At 40.1% G+C, this 21,398-nt stretch overlaps 1 protein-coding gene across 11 annotated transcripts in view; it reads left to right on the forward strand.

Moving 5' to 3' along the window:
- The window catches only part of OCRL (OCRL inositol polyphosphate-5-phosphatase), a 59,458-nt gene extending 39,621 nt beyond the window's left edge, over positions 1 to 19,837 (forward strand). For 7 of the 11 annotated variants that reach the window (XM_019019622.2, XM_055376311.1, XM_055376310.1 and 4 more), the window contains 9 exons: positions 2,452 to 2,562; positions 3,209 to 3,374; positions 3,631 to 3,866; positions 11,632 to 11,655; positions 14,290 to 14,406; positions 15,467 to 15,551; positions 16,174 to 16,301; positions 17,133 to 17,244; positions 17,434 to 19,837. In XM_019019622.2, the coding sequence (XP_018875167.1) occupies positions 2,452 to 2,562; positions 3,209 to 3,374; positions 3,631 to 3,866; positions 11,632 to 11,655; positions 14,290 to 14,406; positions 15,467 to 15,551; positions 16,174 to 16,301; positions 17,133 to 17,244; positions 17,434 to 17,558 (1,104 nt within the window). In that variant the 3' untranslated portion in view covers positions 17,559 to 19,837. Of the gene's footprint in view, positions 1 to 2,451; positions 2,563 to 3,208; positions 3,375 to 3,630; positions 3,867 to 11,631; positions 11,656 to 14,289; positions 14,407 to 15,466; positions 15,595 to 15,711; positions 16,115 to 16,173; positions 16,302 to 17,132; positions 17,245 to 17,433 lie in introns of those variants that run through there. The other 4 variants (XM_019019621.2, XM_063703045.1, XM_055376313.2 and 1 more) reach the window with 3 other exon arrangements.
- The last annotated feature ends 1,561 nt before the right edge of the window (positions 19,838 to 21,398 follow it).

The raw sequence follows: 21,398 nt of genomic DNA on the forward strand, positions 1-21,398 counted from the left end.
GTGATCTGTTGCATTGGTTCTCAGACTTCAGTGGATGTAAGAATTGCTTAGAGAGCTTTAAAAAAAGTGTGGATGCATGTGTCCTCACCCCTAGAGACTGTGATTAGTAGGCCCAGGCAGCTGTGCTTTTAAGACATACTCAAGTTGATTCTGTCACATATCTAGTATATTGGAAAGAGTCTTAAACTAGTCCAGATGTCACCTTTGGTATTAACTGTAGCAGTGAGCAAGTTTGTTGATTGTTTTGTATCTTAATGTTCTCAACTATCGGAACAAAAATATTCCTTGCTTTGGTAGCCTTCCAGGTTGTGAAAATAAAAAGACATGTGCAAAATACTTTTGGAAATTAAAAGTTGCAAAGTTTTGTAAAAGTATAAAATTCATCTTAAACTAATGCTATAGTATGGACCCTGGTGATGGTGAAGTGATTGTTTGATCCTCGGTTCTCTAAGAGTTACAGTTCAAATATGTGAAAAATTTCCCCAGTCTGAGATACTTGACTCAGCTTTGATGTTCTTATTTTCAACATTTTTTAAAATTTTTATTTCACTTTAAGTTGTGGGATACAAGTGCAGAACGTATAGGCTTGTTACATAGGTATGTGTGCCATGTTGGTTTGCTGCACCTATCAACCCATCATCTAGGTTTTAAGCCCCACGTGCATCAGCTATCTAACCTTAATGCTCTCCTTCCCCTCGCCCCACTACCCCGAGTGGCCTGGTGTGTGTTGTTCCCCTCCCTGTGTCCATGTGTTCTCATTCTTCAACTCCCACCTATAAGTGAGAATATGCGGTGCTTGGTTTTCTGTTCCTGTGTTAGTTTGCTAAGGATGATGGCTTCCAGCTTCATCCATGTCCCTGCAAAGGACATGATTTTTTTATTTTTTGAGGTGGAGTCTTGCTGTGTTGCCCAGGCTGGAGTGCAGTGGTGCAATCTTGGCTCACTTCAACCTCCGCCTCCCGGGCTCAAGGGATTCTCCTGCCTCAGCCTCCCAAGTGACTGGGATTACAGGCACCCACCACCATGCCTGGCTAATTTTTTTTTTTTTGTACTTTTAGTAGAGACAGAGTTTCACCGTGTTGGCTGGGGTGGTTTCGAACTCCTTACCTCTAGTGATCCTCCTGCCTCGGCCTCCCACAGTGCTAGGATTACAGGTGTGAGCCACTGTGCCCAGCCTGATCTCATTCCTTTTTATGGCTGTATAGTATTCCATGGTGTATATTTACCACATTTTCTTTATCAAGTCTTATTATTAATGGGCATTTGGGTTGGTTCCATGTCTTTGCTATTGTAAGTAGTGCTGCAGTAAACATATGTGTGCATGTGTCTTTATAGTAGAATGATTTATATTCTTTTGGGTATATACCCAGTAATGGGATTGCTGGGTCAAATGGTATTTCTGGTTCTAGATCCTTGAGGAATTGCCACACTGTCTTCCACAATGGTTGAACTAATTTACACTCCTACCAACAGTGTAAAAGCGTTCCTACTTCTCCACAGCCTCACCAGCATCTGTTTCCACATCTTTTTAGAACCTTTGCTGCATGTATCAATTTTTTTTGACATGAATTTTTGTGAAATTTCCTAGTCTAAAAAAGAAACCGATATCTCAAGTTAAAATCTGTTAGTTATGTTAATTTTGGCATTGGTTTGTATGAAGTTTTAATATTTAAAAAAACACAGCTATATCAGGAAGCTGAAAGTGCTGTGTCAGGTGGAAAATTTTTTTATCAGTGGAGATGTGTTTATACGTTGTCATGGTTTTACTCTAGGACATTTTGTTTCAGCCATTTTCTAAAATGGCTGTAGGTTCCATTTATTAATATATCTCTGCTATTATGTAATCTGAGCAGTGATATTATACTTCTTGGTATTGTACATAGAATCTAATACAGTTAAAAGCTTTTTAATAATATTTGCTGCCACCTCACCAAGTTATGATTGTTAGAAACAGTAATTGCTGTGTTTTGACACTGTCATTTTGTACAGTGCAAGCAATCATTTTTACCACAATTATCACATTTTTTCCACTACCAAATAACTTAACAATGAAGCAAGAAAATATTCTTCCCAAGTATTTATTATTGCCAAGCTTCTTAACGTAGGGGTTTAACTTTTACAGGACGTTAGCCAATTAATCTTACCTTTACCTTAAAGCGTGTGCTTCTATAATGCTTTGTTCAATTTATGTTTGCTTTAGTGACCTTAAAAATTGTTAGAGACTCTTGGAGGTATAAAAGTTGAGAGCACATAAAACTAAAGCAAGGATCTGTTTTCTTTCAGGTGAAAGTTGTGGATGAAGCAAGATATAGAGAGTGTTTGAGGATGTTGTTTGCACCACAGTTTATTTTAAATGGTTACTGTAATGACCAGTTTTAAATTGTTAGATAATCTCCAAGGGAGATGAGCTAGAAGGATATAAGACTGAAAAGAGGATACATTTTCTTTCAGGTGAAGGTTGTGGATGAACGAAGGTACCGGAAAGTCTTTGAAGATAGTGTACGCATCATGGACAGAATGGAAAATGACTTCCTTCCTTCCTTAGAACTCAGCAGGAGGGAGGTGAGCAAAAATATATCATCTCCCTGTCTACTGCTCACTGTGGTTAGCACAGAAGAAACTGCTACTTAGAAAAGGCTACATAGCAACGTGGTTAAGCCCATGTCGCTGGAGTCAGACTGCCTCCATTCCAATTGTAGCACGGCTGTTTAGTAGATGTATGACCTCAGGCAAGTATCTTACCCGCTCAGAGCCGCAGTTTCCTTTCCTGGATTAAGGGGTAGTTGTAAGGATTACATGAGTTAATACATGCGAAGCTCTCAGAACAGCACCCGGCACATAGTAAGCCCTCTGCTGTTAGATGCTCTTATTTAATATTTCAGAGTTGCTAGTTAATTTATATCTCAGAAACCAGGACTTGGTCACAGGATGAATACTCTGAACCAAGGTTGGGTTACCCTCTTAGGATCCTAGGAATGATCAGAGTAGCCTGGAGAAGTAGCAAGAGCCACCTAACTCCTTCTCTGCTGGTGTGAGTATAATAATACATGCAAGTGGATGTTGTGAAGTTGGTTCAGTTGGTGAATGTCTATGGCATTTGCACACCTGCTTAACAATTACCTTACTCCTCATATCCTCTATGGAATAATCCAACTGACTTACTTCCCCTACTAGTGATGCATGTTTGTGTCTGTCTGTTATTCCCCAGTTTGTGTTTGAAAATGTGAAGTTTCGGCAACTACAAAAGGAGAAGTTCCAGATCAGCAACAATGGACAGGTTCCCTGCCATTTTTCTTTCATCCCTAAACTTAATGACAGCCAGTACTGCAAGCCATGGCTTCGGGCTGAACCTTTTGAGGGCTACTTGGAGCCAAGTGAGTTTTCCCTTTACCATTGTCTCTGCTGGTGATGTCCTCATGACTCCCATCCCCTTGGTTTAACTTTCTGTTTTCTAACCACATGTCTCTTACCTTTACTGTCATATTGGTGATACCTCTGGTGTGTGTCCTGTCTCTTCCCCCTCATTGCTTAATGATTTTTTTAGAGGACACTTTTCTGTTGGTTCTTATACTCTTTTTGCTTTCCCACTGGAGGTTTTTCTATTACCATGTATCATCTCTTACATTTCAGATGAGACAGTGGACATTTCTCTTGATGTGTATGTCAGCAAAGACTCTGTAACCATCCTGAACTCGGGAGAAGATAAGATTGAAGATATTCTCGTCCTTCACCTGGATCGAGGCAAAGATTACTTCTTGACTATCAGTGGAAATTACCTCCCAAGTTGTTTTGGCACATCCTTAGAGGCTCTGTGCCGTATGAAAAGACCAATCCGAGAAGTTCCTGTTACCAAACTCATAGACTTGGTAAGAACTGTCCCAAGACATAAACCTCTTTTACATTTAATTTTCACAATACTTAAGTGATGTCCTCATTATCTTTGTGCTTTCTGTCTTCTTTTGGCCACGGGGGATGTCAAATGATAAAGAAGAATGTTACTTTAGCACTGTTTTGATTAGATTAAGCCTAAGAGGAAAGAGGGGGGACTAATCTGCAGTTGGCTCTTGTTGTGAGTACAATACATAATACTAAGCTCACCAAATAAGATTAAAGACTCCTCTCTCAAAGATATAATGCTTGTTTGTTAAGCTCTTCATACTCTCAAGTCACTTTTGTATAAATTAGCATGTACGTGAGGTATGCTAAGTGGGGCAGGCAGAATTATCCTCATTTGAGCATATGAGAAAACTGAGGCACAGAGACATTGACGTGCCCAAAGTCAAATACCATCAGTTAGTAACAAATCTAGCACCCAGATTTCCTGGCTCCCAGTTTAGTATTCCTCACTAATACCACATTATATCTAATCAGAGTAAAACTTTGCTGTTTATGGAAGCATAGAACTATCCTGGAACCCTGGAGTACCTGAATCAGAATCCCTGGGGGTGCTTATTACAGGTACCCTCACTTCTGGCAATGGAATCAGAATCTCAGGATATGGAGCCTACAAATCTGCATTTTATCCGCATTCCAGATGCTTATAATGTACATTGAAATTTGATACTTATTTAATGTGATGTGCTTAAGAAAGAAAAGGAGGTTGATTTTCCCACCTCTCCCCCAAGCCAAGCTATAATATTAATGTTTTTATGAAGGAAGTACTTACTATCTTCAGTAACATAAGTTGATTTAGTAATAAAGTTCATTGTATTAAGAAATTTCCTTCTAAATGAAAATATTGTTGGATTGTATGCAGAATCTCTTGGGGCTACAAAAGTATATTCTTGGTTTTTTTACCAAAGAAAATTAGGTGAGGTGACAGCATACATTATCCTTACCATTAGTATTCACATGGATCCTTTAGGCCTAGCCAGAGCGAGTGATTGTATCTAGCAGGGAGGTCTAGACCAGCGGGCAGGCTGCTGGCTTGTTTGAGTCCGATCTGTTCTGTTGCCATGGAATTGTTTTAGCTGTGAGTCAGATAGCAGATTAAAACACTGAGTCCAGCCCCGGCATTCTTTCTTGGAATTATACTTATTTCCCCAGAGCCCTCATGACTGAGTATATTACCTCTGTTTGAGAGAGAACCATTTTCTTCAGAAATTCATATCCTACCATTCTGCTGTTTTTCATGATAATTGTTTTTCTCCTAACATTATATTTCTGTCTTTTAGATTTTAGTATTTCACCTTTTAGAATACATTTTGGATGATGAAGTTGTTTTTCTTATTTCTCCTACCCCCTTTCCTTCATCTCAGACGTTATTTCCCAGCTTTCTTTGTTACAGCTTTTTATTATGAAAAATGTCAAATGTGCAGAAAAATGGAAAGAACAGTACAACACACCCCCACATGCCTTCTGTACATATATACACACAGATGATTTTTGCTGTGTCATGTAAAATTAAGTGGTAATATGTCACTTCACCACTGAACACTTCAGCCTGCATCTCTTAACAAAAAGGGCACACTTAAGCACAATACCATTATTATGTATAAGAAAACTAACAGTAATCCATAGTATCATTTAACATTCGGTCCATATTCAGATTTCTTCAGTTGTCCCAAGAATTTCTGTTATACCTTTTTTTAAACCAAAATCCAATCTGGGTTCATATAGTATTTGGTGAGGTCTCTGAAGTCTCTATTGGAGTAGTACAGTTCCCACTTTCTTTAGTGACATTGACTTTTTTAAGAGTCCAGTACAAATGTCCAGTCAAGGGTCAACCATTTCCTAAATTTTTCTGGTTGTTTCCTTCTTGTTTTTTTTTTTTTTAAACTTATCCCATTTATACTCTCTCCTTCCGCCTTCATGTAAACAGGAACCTACCCTTATTTTTAGTCAGAGTCAGTGAAGATATTAGAATATCTTTGCCATTAATATGAAAAACTGCAAAGCCATTAATATGAAAAACTTTGCAGTTTTTCATATTCTGGGATTGGCCAGAAGAGGCTCAACCAGCATAAAGTTTTTATTTTATGTAAAGTATACTATCAGGTAATTTTACCATGTTTGCCCATGAATAGAAAGGAACCAAAATCATTAGAGGAATGAATGGCTCTTTGGGAAGCCTTTTTCCTTCTTTTTGTGCACAAGTGATTCAGGGTTAAAATAATAGAACCCTGATCATTTTTAATTACAGAATTTCTGAGTTTTTATTAAATTGTATGTGTGTGGTCATCATTTTTCTTTTAAAGCTTTTATTTTGTAGGATTTAGGGTTCTGATTCTTTTCACAGTCTGTTGCATTTCAGTGTTATTAAATTCCTGTATCTCATTGATGAGGAAATTATCTATACAGTTTGATTATCCATTATCCAAAATGCTTGGGACCAAAAGTGTTTCAGATTTCAATCTTTTTCAGATTTTCAAATATATGCATTATATACTTACCAGTTCAGCTTCCCTAATCTGGAAATCGGAAATCTGAAATGCTTCAATGAGCATTTCCTTTGATCATCATGACAGTACTCAAAAAGTTTCGAGTTTTGGAGCATTTTGGATTTCTGGATTGGGAATACTCAACCTGCATTACTGTGGAGCAGTAAACAAGAAATCTAAAAACAATTAGTATCCCATCTTTAATACCTTCTCACTCTGTTGTGACTTGATTTTGACCTTCTGAAATGATTCCTTAGGTATAGTATTCATGTTTTTTTTCCCCAAGACCCAATATCGTATTTCAAATCTCATGAGATGATGCTGTTAATAATGGTACCTGCCCTCTGTTGTATTATTTGCTCTAAAATTTTGGTAAAGCCAGAAATGAGTTCAATGTATGTGTTGTCTCTCTATGTAATGTTTTAGAAAGATCCTTATGCCACACCATCTTCCCACCAAATGCAGAATGAAATAACTGACATAATTATTTTTCATCCTTCCAGCCCTTTTCATAATAGTGACTTTGCCACTCCTAGAATAGTTGAGATTAGCACAAGTGGGAAACGGATGAAAATCTACCATTTGTAATCATCTTTATTGTTTTTCAGAATTAAGATAGATTTTTCTGTTATATTAACTAGAATATTAAGTAGCAAATAATCCTCAATATTGATTCATTACACACTGGATACAAAGTATTATGGAGTTTATGTGAGTTCCCATAATTTAGTGGTGATGAAAGTATATTTGCACATAAAATATGGCTAAACTTTAAGTCATGGTTAATAGGGAGTTTGGTTAAAGATAATCTGAACATTAACCACCTTTACTGGCTAATGTCTGGTGTGCTTGGTAAGTCAGTATTTTGGAAAGTCGTTTAAAGTGACTCCTATGAAGGTTGTAGTTTGTATTAACAATAGGTTCCTTTCCTATGTTGTTTATTCAAGCCCTTATATGCTATAAAAGCTTACTGACTGACCAGCTAATCCCTATAGAAATCAGAATCAGCCTGTTTTCATTTTAATGAATATTTGATACATGTAACATTAACATGACTGAGAAATACGTTTAGCACATAAGAATAAAGCAAACTAGGAAGGTGATTTGGGGTTAGTTATAGAAGTATTTTCAGTCAAGTCCAAGTACTTAGGAAACACTTATTAATATAGTGGGTGAGCAGGCTCTTCCAGGCTTAAAGGACATCTTGAATAAAGGGTAGAAGGTGAAAGTGAAAAGACCATGTATGAGAAACTGTAAGATTTCCCTGGGACAAGTGAAGATCAAGGATAAGAATGTATGAAGCTGGTTAGGGAGAATGGGGCGGGTGGTAGAGAGTCTTGAAGTCAATAGATAAGTTTATGCGTGAGCCAGAGGGTATCTAGAACCATCAGAAGGGTTTGCTGATTAGTATGAGGTTGCAAATTGATATAGTTGGAAGAACATTCTGGTGTTACTTGTAGAATGGACTAATTGAAAGGAGACAAGACTTGAACTTGCCAGATGTGGCTAAGTTGTAAATATGGAGATGAAAAAAGTTGAGGGATGGGTAGAGAAACTATATTTGCTTGGGGACATATCTGTTGGGAGAACAATATCAAAAGTTTGAAATAACAGGAATAACTTGTTAATTTGTCCGTAGTGTTTTTTTCACTATGTTTTTACTTTGTCTTACTAATCTAACCATCCATTTCTTACTCTGTTAAGTATATGGCTTGTATTTCTTCTCTATTTCATATGAACTAATCCTTTTTAGAACTTCATTTTCCATTCAGTTTTCGGCTATTTATTTATTTATTTTTGAGATGGAGTCTTACCCTGTCGGCCAGGCTGTAGTGCAGTGGCACAATCTTGGCTCACTGCAACCTCCATCTCCCAGTTCAAGTGACTCTCCTGCCTCAGCCTCCCGAGTAGCTGGGACTACAGGTGCGTGCCACCACGCCTGGCTAATTTTTGCCTTTTTAGTAGAGATGGGGTTTTACTGTGTTGGCCAGGCTGGTCTTGAACACCTGACCTCAGGTGATCCACCCACCTCGGCTTCCCAAGGTGCTGGGATTACAGGCGTGAGCCACCGTGCCTGGCTATGCTTTTTATTTTTAAATTTGCATCTTCCACCTCTAATTGACTCTTTTATTTTAGCTGCATTTACCACGGGGAACAGTCTTCTGAGGGTGAATGTTGGGGTAAAGAATGATTTGCATTGCATTTGCTATGTGCCAGTGTTGTCCCACTGGGGAAATCCTGAACTAAGTTCTCTTTTTAAATGTAATCCATATATAGCCTTTTGCAGAGAATGGTCATCTCTGCTCTTTAAAATTGGTTGAACTAAGTGATTCATAGTAGAAACCTTAGGATTATTATAGGAGTAAGCTGTTTACTAATAAAGGTTAAGTGATGCTTCTGTTTTCAAAATTGAGACCAAGGTTGAATTCAATGTAATTTCTATGTTGTTTCTTTGTGCCTGTACCTAGAGAAGTAAATCTCTTGTCCCTCCATCAGTATTTAATCAAAGTCCTTTTGATTCTTCTTTCAGAATTTTCTCTTGTATTCATTCATTTGTAAGTGTATGTATATACCTTTTATTATATATATATACCCTTTTATATATACTTAGAAATTATATATATATACACACACACCTATGTGTGTGTGTGTGTGTGTGTGTGTATATATGAAATTTTCCATTATTAAGATGTTTACCTTCTTCTGCTTGACCTACCTCGGTAGCCTTTGAATGATCCCTTTGTCTTTCTCACTGTCTCTCTCTCTCTCTTTCTCTCTCTCTCTCTCTCTCTCTGCCCTTCATTTTTTCCTATTCAGGGCTCTCAGATTGATCTTTCTGTACTACTGCTTTGGGGCCTATCACTTCCTTGCTTAAAGGTAGTCAGTGGCTTCCCCGTGCCTGCTGAATACAATCCACACGCCTTAATCTGTCATGCAAGGTCCTCCTAAGTCTGACTTCAACATACCTTTTCAGATTTATTTCACACTATTTTTCTTGGCATTCTCCATGCCCCCCACAAACAGATGACTAACTTCTTCCTAATATCAATTTGTGATTTACTGTCTCTGTGCCTTTTGTTTATTTCTGCCTCTTCCACTTGTAATATTCTCTCCCCATCTCTACCCTTTAAAATTCTGTGAGTCTTTTAAAGGGCTAGCAATGATTTATTGAGAACTCGTATTCATGAATTATAACAATACCAGTCTGTAAACTCTGGAACTCCTCACCCCAACTCAGTTGCAAATCAGAGTCAGGGACAAACCAGGTCTTTCTCCTTTATCCTCATTTCTCATTGCCTTCCCCTGCAAAGGCATTTTAGCACAATGCCTTGTACTGGAGGATGGCTGCTGCTTAAAGAAAACTTTTGAGAGCCTGGTTTGACAGGTTAGTATACAAAATCTCTGTCTAGTTTTATTCATATCATGTATTAGATATTCATGGGAGGAAAAATATAAAATGTGTCAGATAGATTCTTCATTTGATAACAAGTCCTAAATTTTACAAGAGGTTCTAGTCTAAAATTGTATCAGATGTTGGGCACTCAAAATCAACTTGACATTAAAAGGTATTGTAATTATAGTACTATAAATATGTACCTTATAAAGACTATTCTAATTGCTTTATTTCATGTGATATTTAAGAGTCTAGATAAACCCACAAAAGCATGTTTAATTCGTGAAGTATCTACCAATATTAAAACGCCTAATCCCCATGGATAACAGTAGTCTGGGAGGAATGCATTCAGTATTACCACTAGGAATGCCAGGGAGCACATACTTTTCCTCCTCCCTCTCCACTCCCAGCTCCTGTGCATCTCAGACAGTAAGATTGGGATTTCTCCTTTTACCTAGCAGAACTAAGACATGTAATTTAGACTTGAGTGCTTAGTGGTCCATAGTCAGATTCGAAACAATCCAGGTTGGGAGTCACTGGGGAGGTATGAGGAACTTTGAGGAACCCAGACCTTCTGCTGGCATACTGCCCCATCACCCGTTGGTTTTAGGCTGCTTCAAGGTAAATATTACTATCCCTATTTTAGAGATGAAGAAACTGAGGCTCTATGAAGTTTGGTAACTTGTATGAGGGCTATACAAAATTGCCAAGAGGTGGAACGAAGATTTGTACCCAAGCCTGTCCAACACCAGTGCCTATACTCTTTCCATTAACCACGCTGTCTTTTAAGTGGGGTTTCTCACTGTCCTTAGCCTGTTATGGAGAATACATTCTCACAGTTTTCCTCTACCTCTCTGTCCAGGAAGCAGTCACATTGTCCTTTTTGAATTGTCTAACGGAACATAGTGATAATGACTGTGGAGTTGGTCAGACCTGGGATCCAATCCTGATTCAGCCACCTACTACCTAGTAGTGAGTGTGGCCTTGGGCAAATAATTTAAGCTTTCAGAGCCTCAGTTTCTTCATCTGTAAAATGGGAATAATATCTACTTTGCACATGTGTACAGATTAAATGACTGTATATAAGCACTTTGCACAGTTCCTGGTATATGACGGATGCTCCCTAAGTGGTGGTGGTAGTTATCATGGCTGCTATTATTATTGGATTGTAATAACAGCATAAAAGATAGGAAGATTAAAAAGATACCTTCTTACCTATCCCCTGCCTCTCTTTTTTTCTCTTATGCCCAATAGGAAAATAAAAATGGGATAATGATGGATCTTCTGATCCACAAAGGTCTGAAATGAAATTCATTTATAGTTCAGAAGGACCTTCAAATCTGGGCACTCTGGGGGCCTTTGAGGAGGGGATTGGGTACGAGGAGATAGAAAGGAATCTGGGATGCTGCTTAGGAGACTGGCTGGGGTGAGAAGAATGAAAATGGAAAGTAGAGTGGTTTACCATCTCCTTCCAGATGGCCACTGTTGGGCCCACAGCCATATTCTTTCATTGAGGTATATACCTCAATGCACCTGCCTCCAAGCAGCAGACAGGAAGAGACATCAGGGGCATTTGGCTGGGTCAGTTGGCAGATGCCAAAGGGCACTGAAGTCTAGAACTGCACATATTTCTTGAGTGATATTCTCAAACTGCACAAAAATTTAAAATGTATAGTAGACTTTGTGTATGAAAAATGTATTTCATTTTCAACAATCATAATTTATTTGAAGAATTCAAAGCTGTTTAAAGCATGTATATCTGGTAAGATAGTGAGTTCTAATACTGATCTAATTCTGTAAATTAATTCTAATCATATTCTGTCTGTCAATGACTTTCTTTTCCTGCTCCGCTCTCAGGAAGAAGACAGCTTCCTAGAAAAGGTAATGCAATCCATTGGTGGTTATGAGAGTTTCCCTGTGCTTGATTAACACTTAACTGTGGTCCCTGGAATTTGTCCCTAGGCTTTCCCATATCAGAGACCTCTGACTTGGTGAGACTCCCCTAAAGTCCTGCCGGCTCTCCTTAAGTGTGTTTGAAGTACAGAAAAGATATTTACTGTAGCAGTCAAGTCATTGAGACTCAGTACATAAAAACAGTAGGACTCAAGGTTCTAGATTTGTATTTTTGAAATGAGGAGACAGAGCCGTCTTGATGTATCTGAATGCTCGTGAATTGGAGGGGGGTACCAGTTAGCTGTCCTCCATTTCCAATGACAATAAAACCTGAAGAAGCAGCTTTCTGTTGCATTAAAAATGATTTGAGGTTAATGATCATAGCAATTAATTTCAGAAAAAAATACACAGATATGATCAAGAAATAGAGCATAGAATAGAACCGTGGACCTGAACAAGATCATAAAAGATCATCTGGTTCAGGCCTCTACCTTCAGACAGGGTAAGGTATTTTCTCCATTCTAATAGATGAGACAACCAAGGCCCAGAAAGGTTGAAAAACTTGCTGAAGTCATACACCCTACCCACTTGGTGGAATTTAATGCCTTTTGATGATGGGGATGGTATACTGTTTTCATGCTTTAGTTATTAACACTAAGTAAGGTTACAGAGTGTGGGCTTATCAGGTGCTGAATGTGTCTTGTTGAAAGAAGACAAAGTACCTTGGTTTTCCTTTGAAAATTAGAGTTCAGGATAATTTGTGAAATTATTCAAGTATTGTTTTTTGTGTATGATCTTTCTCTAGACTTTGGAGACACAACTGTGGCATTCCATATTATCATACAGGAATTTGAAAATGAATAGTGGATGGTGTATATAATCTACTGACATTTTATTAACCTTTTTAAACCACCAAGGTTTGAGACAGCTGTGCTTCCTAGCTCTTCCCTGTTAAGAGCAGTCCATGTTCTGTCTTTTTATCTTAGACAGTGCCTTGTGTTGCCTTAATGCCTTAGTACAGGAAAAGCTCCAGTTGGATGTCAGACTTTAAAAAGTACATGAATCAGTGCTGCATAATTTCTTTATGGCAAGTTTGGAGGCATCTGCTAAAGAATCAGTACACGTGCTGCATTTGGTCCAGAGAGTTAGCAGAGTGCATGATGGACAGTGTTTTGTCTCAAATACCATGTGGATGCTTGGATTTGATATTTGTAACTGGAAAGAAGTAAATGGATGAGCCATTGATAGACATTCTGGCAACTATTAGGAACATGAATATCAAGTGATAGAATCCCAGGGAAAGAAAGGAAGCAAACTGAATGTGGGGAAAAAAAAGAAAGATTTTAAATGGTAACCAACTGTCACACTCCCTTCTCTTTCTTATTCCCTTAGAAAGGCACAGCAGCTTTTAAAGGTCATCAGTGCTTGTTAAAGAACACAATGTTAAGAAGAGACCTCAGCTCGGCTGTAGTGTATGTGGTCTCTGTCAAAGTAGTGACATGCTCCTTTTTTTTCTTTTAAAGCTACGTGACTGGGGGTTGTGGATGGAATTCACAAGTTGCACAATGTTAGGCAAGAATTTCTTAGTTAAACATACAGAATATATATGACCTCAAGCTAGAGGCGGGGGAGGGAGGAGGATGCAAAAAAATTGGTCATGGTTCTCTCCACTGGGATTTTTATGAAGGGTGCCTTCAGGTGCCTTTACTATTTCAAACATTTTTTCATGTAATTTATATTTGATTACATGAACCTAAGATAACTGAATTTATTTCCTAGCCATTTCCAATTCACATATAGTGATTGATTTGATTTATGTCACTTCTGGGTTTTTCTCTTACAAAATTCTTTCAGAAGAATATAACAGATAGTAGAAAGATAGATGAAAGGAGTAAAAGCCCCTAGAAATCTTGGCTGAGCTATTCCTAGAAACTGTAACTTCTGGACTCAGACCTTAAACTTTTCATGGTATTTCTGCCTCTTGGTTAGCTGTATTCAGTTTACTATTTTTGGACCTTAAGGCTTACGAGTTTTAGCACCTTAAGATTAGAACTTCCATCAAGCCTGAAGTATTTACATATGTGGGTCTAATGTTGTGGAGAGTTGTCTTTAATTCCTGAAAACCAAAGAAGCTCATTTAAATCAACATTGAAAACAAACAACAGTATCTGTGGTAAGACCTGAAGGAAGAGTAAGTTAGAAATAAACAAAAACCTAAGTGTAGACCCTGATCTCTCAAACTACTGTATTGACAATTGTAATTTAATAGTCCCCAAGTCACCAGTGCTGTATGGACTCCACTGTGACTGTATCACCGGAGCACTGGTTCTCAGTGTCACCTTTGAAAGGATTTAAACACAAGGCATCCACGTAATAAACATCATAAACGCAAATGAAATGCAGAACAATTAAGTGAAGCATTTAGGAAAGGACATCCTTTAACTGTGGGACTCGCTATCAAGTGCCTTCTGACCAGGGGTGTCCCCAGTGAGAAGAAATGGAAAATCTTAAGAGATGAAGATCACATTTTACCTGCATGACCAGAATTTGAAGGACTTTAAGTTATACACCAAAGTCTTTATTCTGAGACCCCTTTGATTCTCATACTTTTCCATCTATTAGGAGAAATCCCTTCTGCAAATGGTTCCTTTGGATGAAGGTGCCAGTGAGAGACCCCTTCAGGTTCCCAAGGAGATCTGGCTTCTAGTAGATCACCTATTCAAATACGCCTGTCACCAGGTAAGTGAGAGTAGACCTTCCCTACAACTTTGGAAGGTGTGTAACTACTATAGGAAATCACAACACCTCACATCAGCATAGCGCTTTTAACTTTCCCAAGCTACCTGCACACAGTGGCACTGTCAGATCGACTGGGTGGGTGGAAGTGTCCTAGTCACAGATGTCACAGCTGAAGCATGTAAAGCTAAGTTATTTACTAAGACCAAGGCCTAAGTGTAGTCGTGGCAGAGCCAGGACCAAATTAAGAGCACCTGTCTCCTGGCTACCCTCTCATTTTCCCTGGACAGCTGCACACCTGAGTCTATAATGCCTACTTTGGCTATGAGTCATGTAGGCATTAGATATTGTAAAATCCAAAGCAGATTTTAAACCCATTTTTTAACTTGGTCCTAATTTTTCTTTTAAATCCTATCTAAAATGCCACCCCACCTCATTCGCCCCCAAAAGAAATATTTCTTGGGACTAAATTGAAAGGTAATGTTCTCTTACCTACTGACGAATAATGTAACTTGAAAGCAAGGTTTAGTATGAGCATGCGATTTCCTCCTTCCCCAGCATTCAGTAGTACTAGCATTTGAATGTGGTTATTCTGTTTGGACTCTGCCTTCTGCTTCTTGTCAAGAGGCTACAAGTAGGCCAGGCATGGTGGCTCATGCCTATAATCCCAGCATTTTGGGAGGCAGAGACGGGCGCATTGCTTGAGCTCAGGAGTTTGAGACCAGCCTGGGCAACACGGTGAAACCCCATCTCTATTAAGAAAAATTTAAAAGGAGGCTAGAATTAGAACACCTGGTTTCCTGCTCTAGCCATCTAGTCCCCTGCCTTATTAGGTACAGGCTAAAACCTTTGAAAAGATAATTTTCCTATTTGAAATAACATTTCACATGGATTAGAGAAATGCTAAAGGAAAAATGTGTTATTTTCACACCTCCATTTGTAATTATTAACACACATACCACCCTTCCCTTTTGCTTCCCGCTGCTCTTCTGATCCTTGGGTAATCATCATAACCTCAGGAGTGATTATCTTGCCTGTCCCTTCATTCTGACTTCTTTGGTAGGAGGACCTGTTCCAGACCCCTGGAATGCAGGAAGAGCTCCAGCAGATCATTGATTGTCTGGATACCAGCATTCCTGAGACAATCCGTATCCTTTGCGACCAAAGCTTAAGAAGCTGGATGAGTACTTGGTCAAACTCTTCTTCGCACCTATATTTGATTTTTGTGGTTCTATATTTATTTTCTTTGTAATATCTTTTATTATAAGATAACCACTGACTATCCACTTGTTTCTCATTTCCTTTCAGGAACGTTTGACCTCTTTCCATATCCAGCTCTTACTAAAAGGAAGCAAGGGGTAGATAACAATGACTTAAAAGCATGGGACATAGAAGCCACAGCACTGGTACTATTCTCCTTCAGGTGATCAGTCACTCCTGCCACCACACGTACTGTTGACAGGGCAGGAAGAAGGATGGGAAACATGGGCACCTGGTTTATAGGACTGCTCCAGTGTCAACTGTCACTCTGCAGGCTATATTCCCCTGACCCTGAAGCTGGGCCAAAGCTGCCAAGAGTCTTTGACCAATTCTGTAACAGCTCACCTGCAGGGCACTTGAATCAATAAAATATCAAACCCCCATTAGGATCAATGTGCCCTGAATAAGAGGAGGGAAACAGTCCCTGTAGGAGCTTGAGGAAAGGAGCTCGTCGGGGCTCTGTGTGGCCTTTCTCCTGGAGCCCCTTTCCCTTGACTTAAGTTGATTCAGCTGGCAGCAACCACTCTGTGGCTGAAGCACTGCTTATTTTCTTGGAAGCCCTGCCAGAGCCAGTCATCTGTTACGAGCTGTATCAGCGATGTCTTGACTCTGCTTATGATCCCCGGATCTGCCGACAGGTGGGTTCTACTGACCTGGGGATGTGTTTGATGCAGATTGCCCCATAGAGAAGTCGTCAGTTTTACAGAGCCAGATAGGCAGCCAGCTGTCTGGTAGGATGGGTCTGCATCTGTTATTAATGGCAGGACACCAACATTGAGAGTTGCTACCCTTAAATTTTAGGTTGTGTTGTTTCCTACGATATTTGCCACCTTTTTCCCATTGGCCTATTTCTGTTTACAGAAAACATAGTGGGGTGGATCCCTCTACTCTGGGGTAAATTGGTGAAGCTGATTGTACGTGGAATTCTGGCTGACATTACCAGGAAGGATGGGTGACACTTGGGAGCCTTTCTTCTTTTTCTCTTCTTGGTGTGTGTTTTTAATCCTGAAATGATTTTAATGCACAGTAGCTGACAGTACCTGTGAATTGGACTAGTGAGTATTGGGAGGAGTCCCCATCCATGCTAAGTGACATTGTAAAGAAAACCATTCAAACAAAAAAGAACAGAAAACCATTCAGCTTGGTAGGTGCCGTGGCTACATGCCTACGGAAATGGGAAAAGAACAGATGAACACTGACCTATTGTGAGGCAGGGTGTGCATGTGAATGTGTGATGACCACGTGGCCTGGTCATTGAGTGGACAGGGACCAAACAGCACGGCCACTCTTACTTTGAAGTTATAATTTGGAAGGTATTGTGTTGGCCATGAGGAGATAATAGAAGTTAGACAGATGAAATGGGTCCTGCAAGGGTTGGATTATAGACTACTATTATAGCAGCTGTAAGTTCCTCTTACTTTCATCTTCCACCTGTTTTTCTCACTGCCTACCCCTATTTTTAAAAACAGGTGATCTCCCAGCTTCCGAGATGCCATAGAAATGTTTTCCGTTACTTGATGGCATTCCTTCGAGAACTCTTAAAATTCTCTGAATACAATAGCGTCAATGCCAACATGATCGGTAAGAGTGCTTCATGCAACACGGGGCGTTTGTTGAGAATACTCTTAGTGCATTGTATCCAGTATATACCTTACTGCATATGCAGGCACATGGCAGTCAATAGTCCTTGTCCCCAGGCCCTCCAGCCCTGAGGTTTTGCTTAGGTTATGTCTGACAGAAGTTTCCGCTTGTCTTTCTCTCGTCTTGTAGCTACTCTCTTCACTAGTCTTCTCCTGAGGCCTCCACCCAACCTTATGGCAAGACAGACTCCGAGTGACCGCCAGCGTGCTATTCAGTTCCTTCTGGGCTTTCTGCTTGGGAGCGAAGAAGACTAAGGCTTTTACTATTCTCTGATATTCTAGAAGCAGACGATCTCGGGCTCCAAGTATTTCAGAATGATTTAAAAAGTCATGCCACAGGAAGGGTCTGTTGCAGAATTTCAAGTTCTGTTTATAGTAAAAAGGAAGAGCGTTTCCTAATCCCTCCTTTACCATATCCTACACAGCAAAATACTTTTAGACTTATATTGCCAAGCCAAAGTTACCATATTTTGGTGTTTTTGTGTTTTCTCTTTATAAGGCAAAAAGATCTGTATTTACACTCCTTCACCTAGGGATGTGTTTGTTGCCCTCCTACCCAATTGTCATGATTGTCCTTAGTACCCTAGGCCTAGATTCTGAGATGTTCCCATTCTAGGCCTACAAGCACTACTTGCTGTAGCTGAGACTTGTCTAGAGTCCTTTGTATTGCACTTTTGACCCACCCCTTCCCGGATCACTCCTTTGCACTCCACTCCCCTCGTTCTGTCACTTTGAACGAAGTCTGAGTGAGGCTAGTGACTCCTTGGGTGTCCTCAACAGTGAATTCACTGTCTGCGTGCAGTTATTACATGCATTTGTGCATTTCTACTACAATGGCATCTTTATGTCTCTGTAACATTGGCCTTTTCATGGCTCCACACTGGGTGGAACCATATTCTCTTAGATCACATTTAGTAGCATAACTTTAGGGACTATTAGAGATGGCATCTCATCGTTGAGAGAGAATCACAATCAGAATGGAAACACTGAGTATCTGAAGAGTGAGAGCATTCATGTTTGACAGGTCCTGCTTCCCACTATCCTTTTCCTGTTATTATTCAAATTTTACACAAGGACTAATCCTGGGTGTCTCTGAGACCCATCTCCTGCCTAGACATCCACCTCCAGAGCAACACTGGCCCCACAGTAAAAGAGGAAGTCTTGTACCTCAGGCAGGCCCATCTAGAGCTATTGCTCCTTCCCACAGCAAAGGTATTGTGGATGACCCTTAGAATCCATTCACTGGTCTTCTGAAATACCAAGGGCAGATGTCACCTCCTTCCTCAGCAGGACTGACTCTGGGCTCTACAACCAGCTCCTGCACATAAAGGGTTTAGAGACTTCCCTTGGCTCCCAGTCACCATATCCAGTGTTGTGTAAAGAGACTGGCCAACAGGACCAACCAAGCACCTTACCTCTCCCATACAAGATGACCCTCTGAGCTTTTCATTTATTCAAGCTCTGTGGTACAGCCTTTTTTTAAAATAAATTCTATTGGTTGACAAACAAGCCACCAACCACTGACTGCAAAACTGCCTGATGCAATTGGGTTCCTCCTGGTTTTCTTTTGTTACAACCACCCTTGCCTGTTTACATTAATTGCAAGGAGCATAACGTACAGGCTGTATGTACAATCGTGGGCATTGACTCCATGACATTTCTAGCATATCCAAGGCACCACCAGTGATTTCTCCTGTTTCTTGGGGGGGGGGGATAAAAAGGTACGTATTCTGCAATATGGCTAAACCCTTTCCTGATTGAGAGTTAAAGCAATAGGAGTCAAGTTACTGGTGCCACAGATCTGGAGGTATGATAGGTCAGGGGCTAGGTGTTGAACTTAGTTAATGGAAGACTGAGAGCAGAACAGGTTTGTCATCTCCGCAGGGCCAGAAAGTGATCACAAAAAGAGGCAGATGATAGACACTGGGGTAGGGTCATACCACAGGGAAATACCTTTCCTGGGCTTGTTTTCTAGCATATCACTGACCTGGGATCTTTGGGTGATCAAGGGTGTGGTTAGTGGAGGCTCTGTGCTGCACGTATGCAGTATCCTATCTCTTTCTACATCAGATCAAAACACTAAGTTGGTGTACTGCCTCGACCTTTTTTCAGCTCATCCTGGAACATATACAGAGTTGAGAGTTTTAGACAATCTCTAGGTAGAGGAGACAAGATGTAGACCCAGACAGAAGAAATCTGCTTCCCTACCATGGCTATTCCAGCACCCCAACCTGTAATTGCCAAGTCCTCTAAGGTACTAATTTGTAGCTGCTCTGAAGTAAGGATTTCAGATTCAGCTGGTAGGGAAAGACTCTGCACCTGCTGTCTTAGGGAAGAAATGGTTCAAATCCATGTGGTGACATTGCATTAGTCTCCCTTTCACTGTTTTCTTATTCTGTAATTGTTTGTTATATTTCCCAAAAACGTCTTGATCACTAAGCAAAGCTGCTAGTGGGATTCTATATTTCGTGTCATCTTTTTTATTATAATTTATTGCAAATTTTTTTCTGAATAAATATATGTTGTGTGAAAAAGCAAAGTGTGATTTTGGTGAGGAAGCACTCAGGAGGGAGGGCTTATGTGTCACTGGGTTCCATTCGACTTGACTGCAGTCCCCATCAGCTGTGCCTGCACTGTCATCACCTGTCTTACAGGGAAATACCATTTATAAGAATTCTTAGTATATTCACCCTCAGAGATGAGAAGAAACCATGCGTTTTCAGAGGCTAATAAAGGTGTCCTGTACTTTCAGAGGCCGGCCAAGTACCCTTATTTTAACCCTAAGGATTCAGGCAACAAAACAACTCAATTAGAGGAAAGGATGTTGATTCTTAATGCATGTAAATGTCACACTAGGTCAGATCTGTGATCCCTCCGGCCCCAGAAACAAACCCTAAGATACACATCTGGGGAGAACCCAGCTACCCCTGCTCAGTAGTCTCAGTAGTTTAGACGCGCTTCCCCAAAGAGCTTGTTTTCACATAATCCTATTTTGCAGCTTTTGAAAACCAGTTTTGAACTTTTATGACTTCTTGGGGTGATCAAGTCCATAAATTTAGTACTTTTTTGTTGTTCTAATCTGAACTGCCTAACACGTTGGGAGGAAACCGCTGATTTGAGCATGGTGCCAATGCTTCCCTGCCAATCTCCATTATGAATTTGTGGATTCTGATTCCATTCCCTTTGAGACTGAAGAAGCCTCAGCTGGAGGTTTCTTCTCTGTTAAGGCCCTCTTCTACTAAGGCCCTCTTCCAATTCCCTCCAACTGTGAGCTTGACCCTGATGAATGTGCTGACTCAGTGTTGTCATAAACAACTTTCAAAGCCCCACCCAAAGCCTTGGCAGGAGAAGGTGTTTCTTTCTGAGAGTGATTTTCCCCCCAGCAGATGGAGACTGACACCAGAAGTTTTTACATAGTAGCAGGCAATGAGAATAGCAGGCAGGTGGTCAATCTTTCCAGAGGTTAGAGAGGAAATGGCATCCCCAGCTGCGAGGCTTCTGTTATAGGAGACCCATTAGGACCTTTCTGATTGCAGGGCAAGTTGAAGAACTGGCTCTTGGTGTAGCCTCATAATGTAAAAGCCACACATTGCAACAGTGGCATCACTAAATGTTAGGGAGAGAACCTTAGTGGTGACCTAATCCAATCTCATTGTTTGGATAGGGAAAGTCTCAGAGGGGACAATGACTGACCTAAGGTTACTTAGGTTAGTGACACTGCATGGCATAGTGGCATTTGTTTTTTCAAGCAGTTCTACTCTGCTTGCCCATTAATTCCTTTGGTGGCATCTTATCAATTTCCGTGGCTGTAAATGTCTATAATACCCCTGATTCCAAATGTTACATCTCCACCTCATAGCTCTCTTCCGAGTTCCTGCCCAGTATATCCAGTTAGTTAGCTGGCATCTCCCCTCAGATGTCTCACAGGCATGTCAAGCTTCACACGTCCAAAGTGGAATTCTTTTACTTCTGGTTGTTTTACTACCACCCAGCCTAGATCCTCTACCTGTCTTCCCTCAGCTCAGAGAATGTCAACACCATCTGCCCAGTTGCTGGGGCTAAGCATCTAGGAGTTAGCCTTGATTTCTCTCTTTC

Source organism: Gorilla gorilla, chromosome X, assembly GCF_029281585.2.
Source record: "Gorilla gorilla gorilla isolate KB3781 chromosome X, NHGRI_mGorGor1-v2.1_pri, whole genome shotgun sequence".
NCBI classification, from domain to species: Eukaryota; Metazoa; Chordata; class Mammalia; order Primates; family Hominidae; genus Gorilla; species Gorilla gorilla.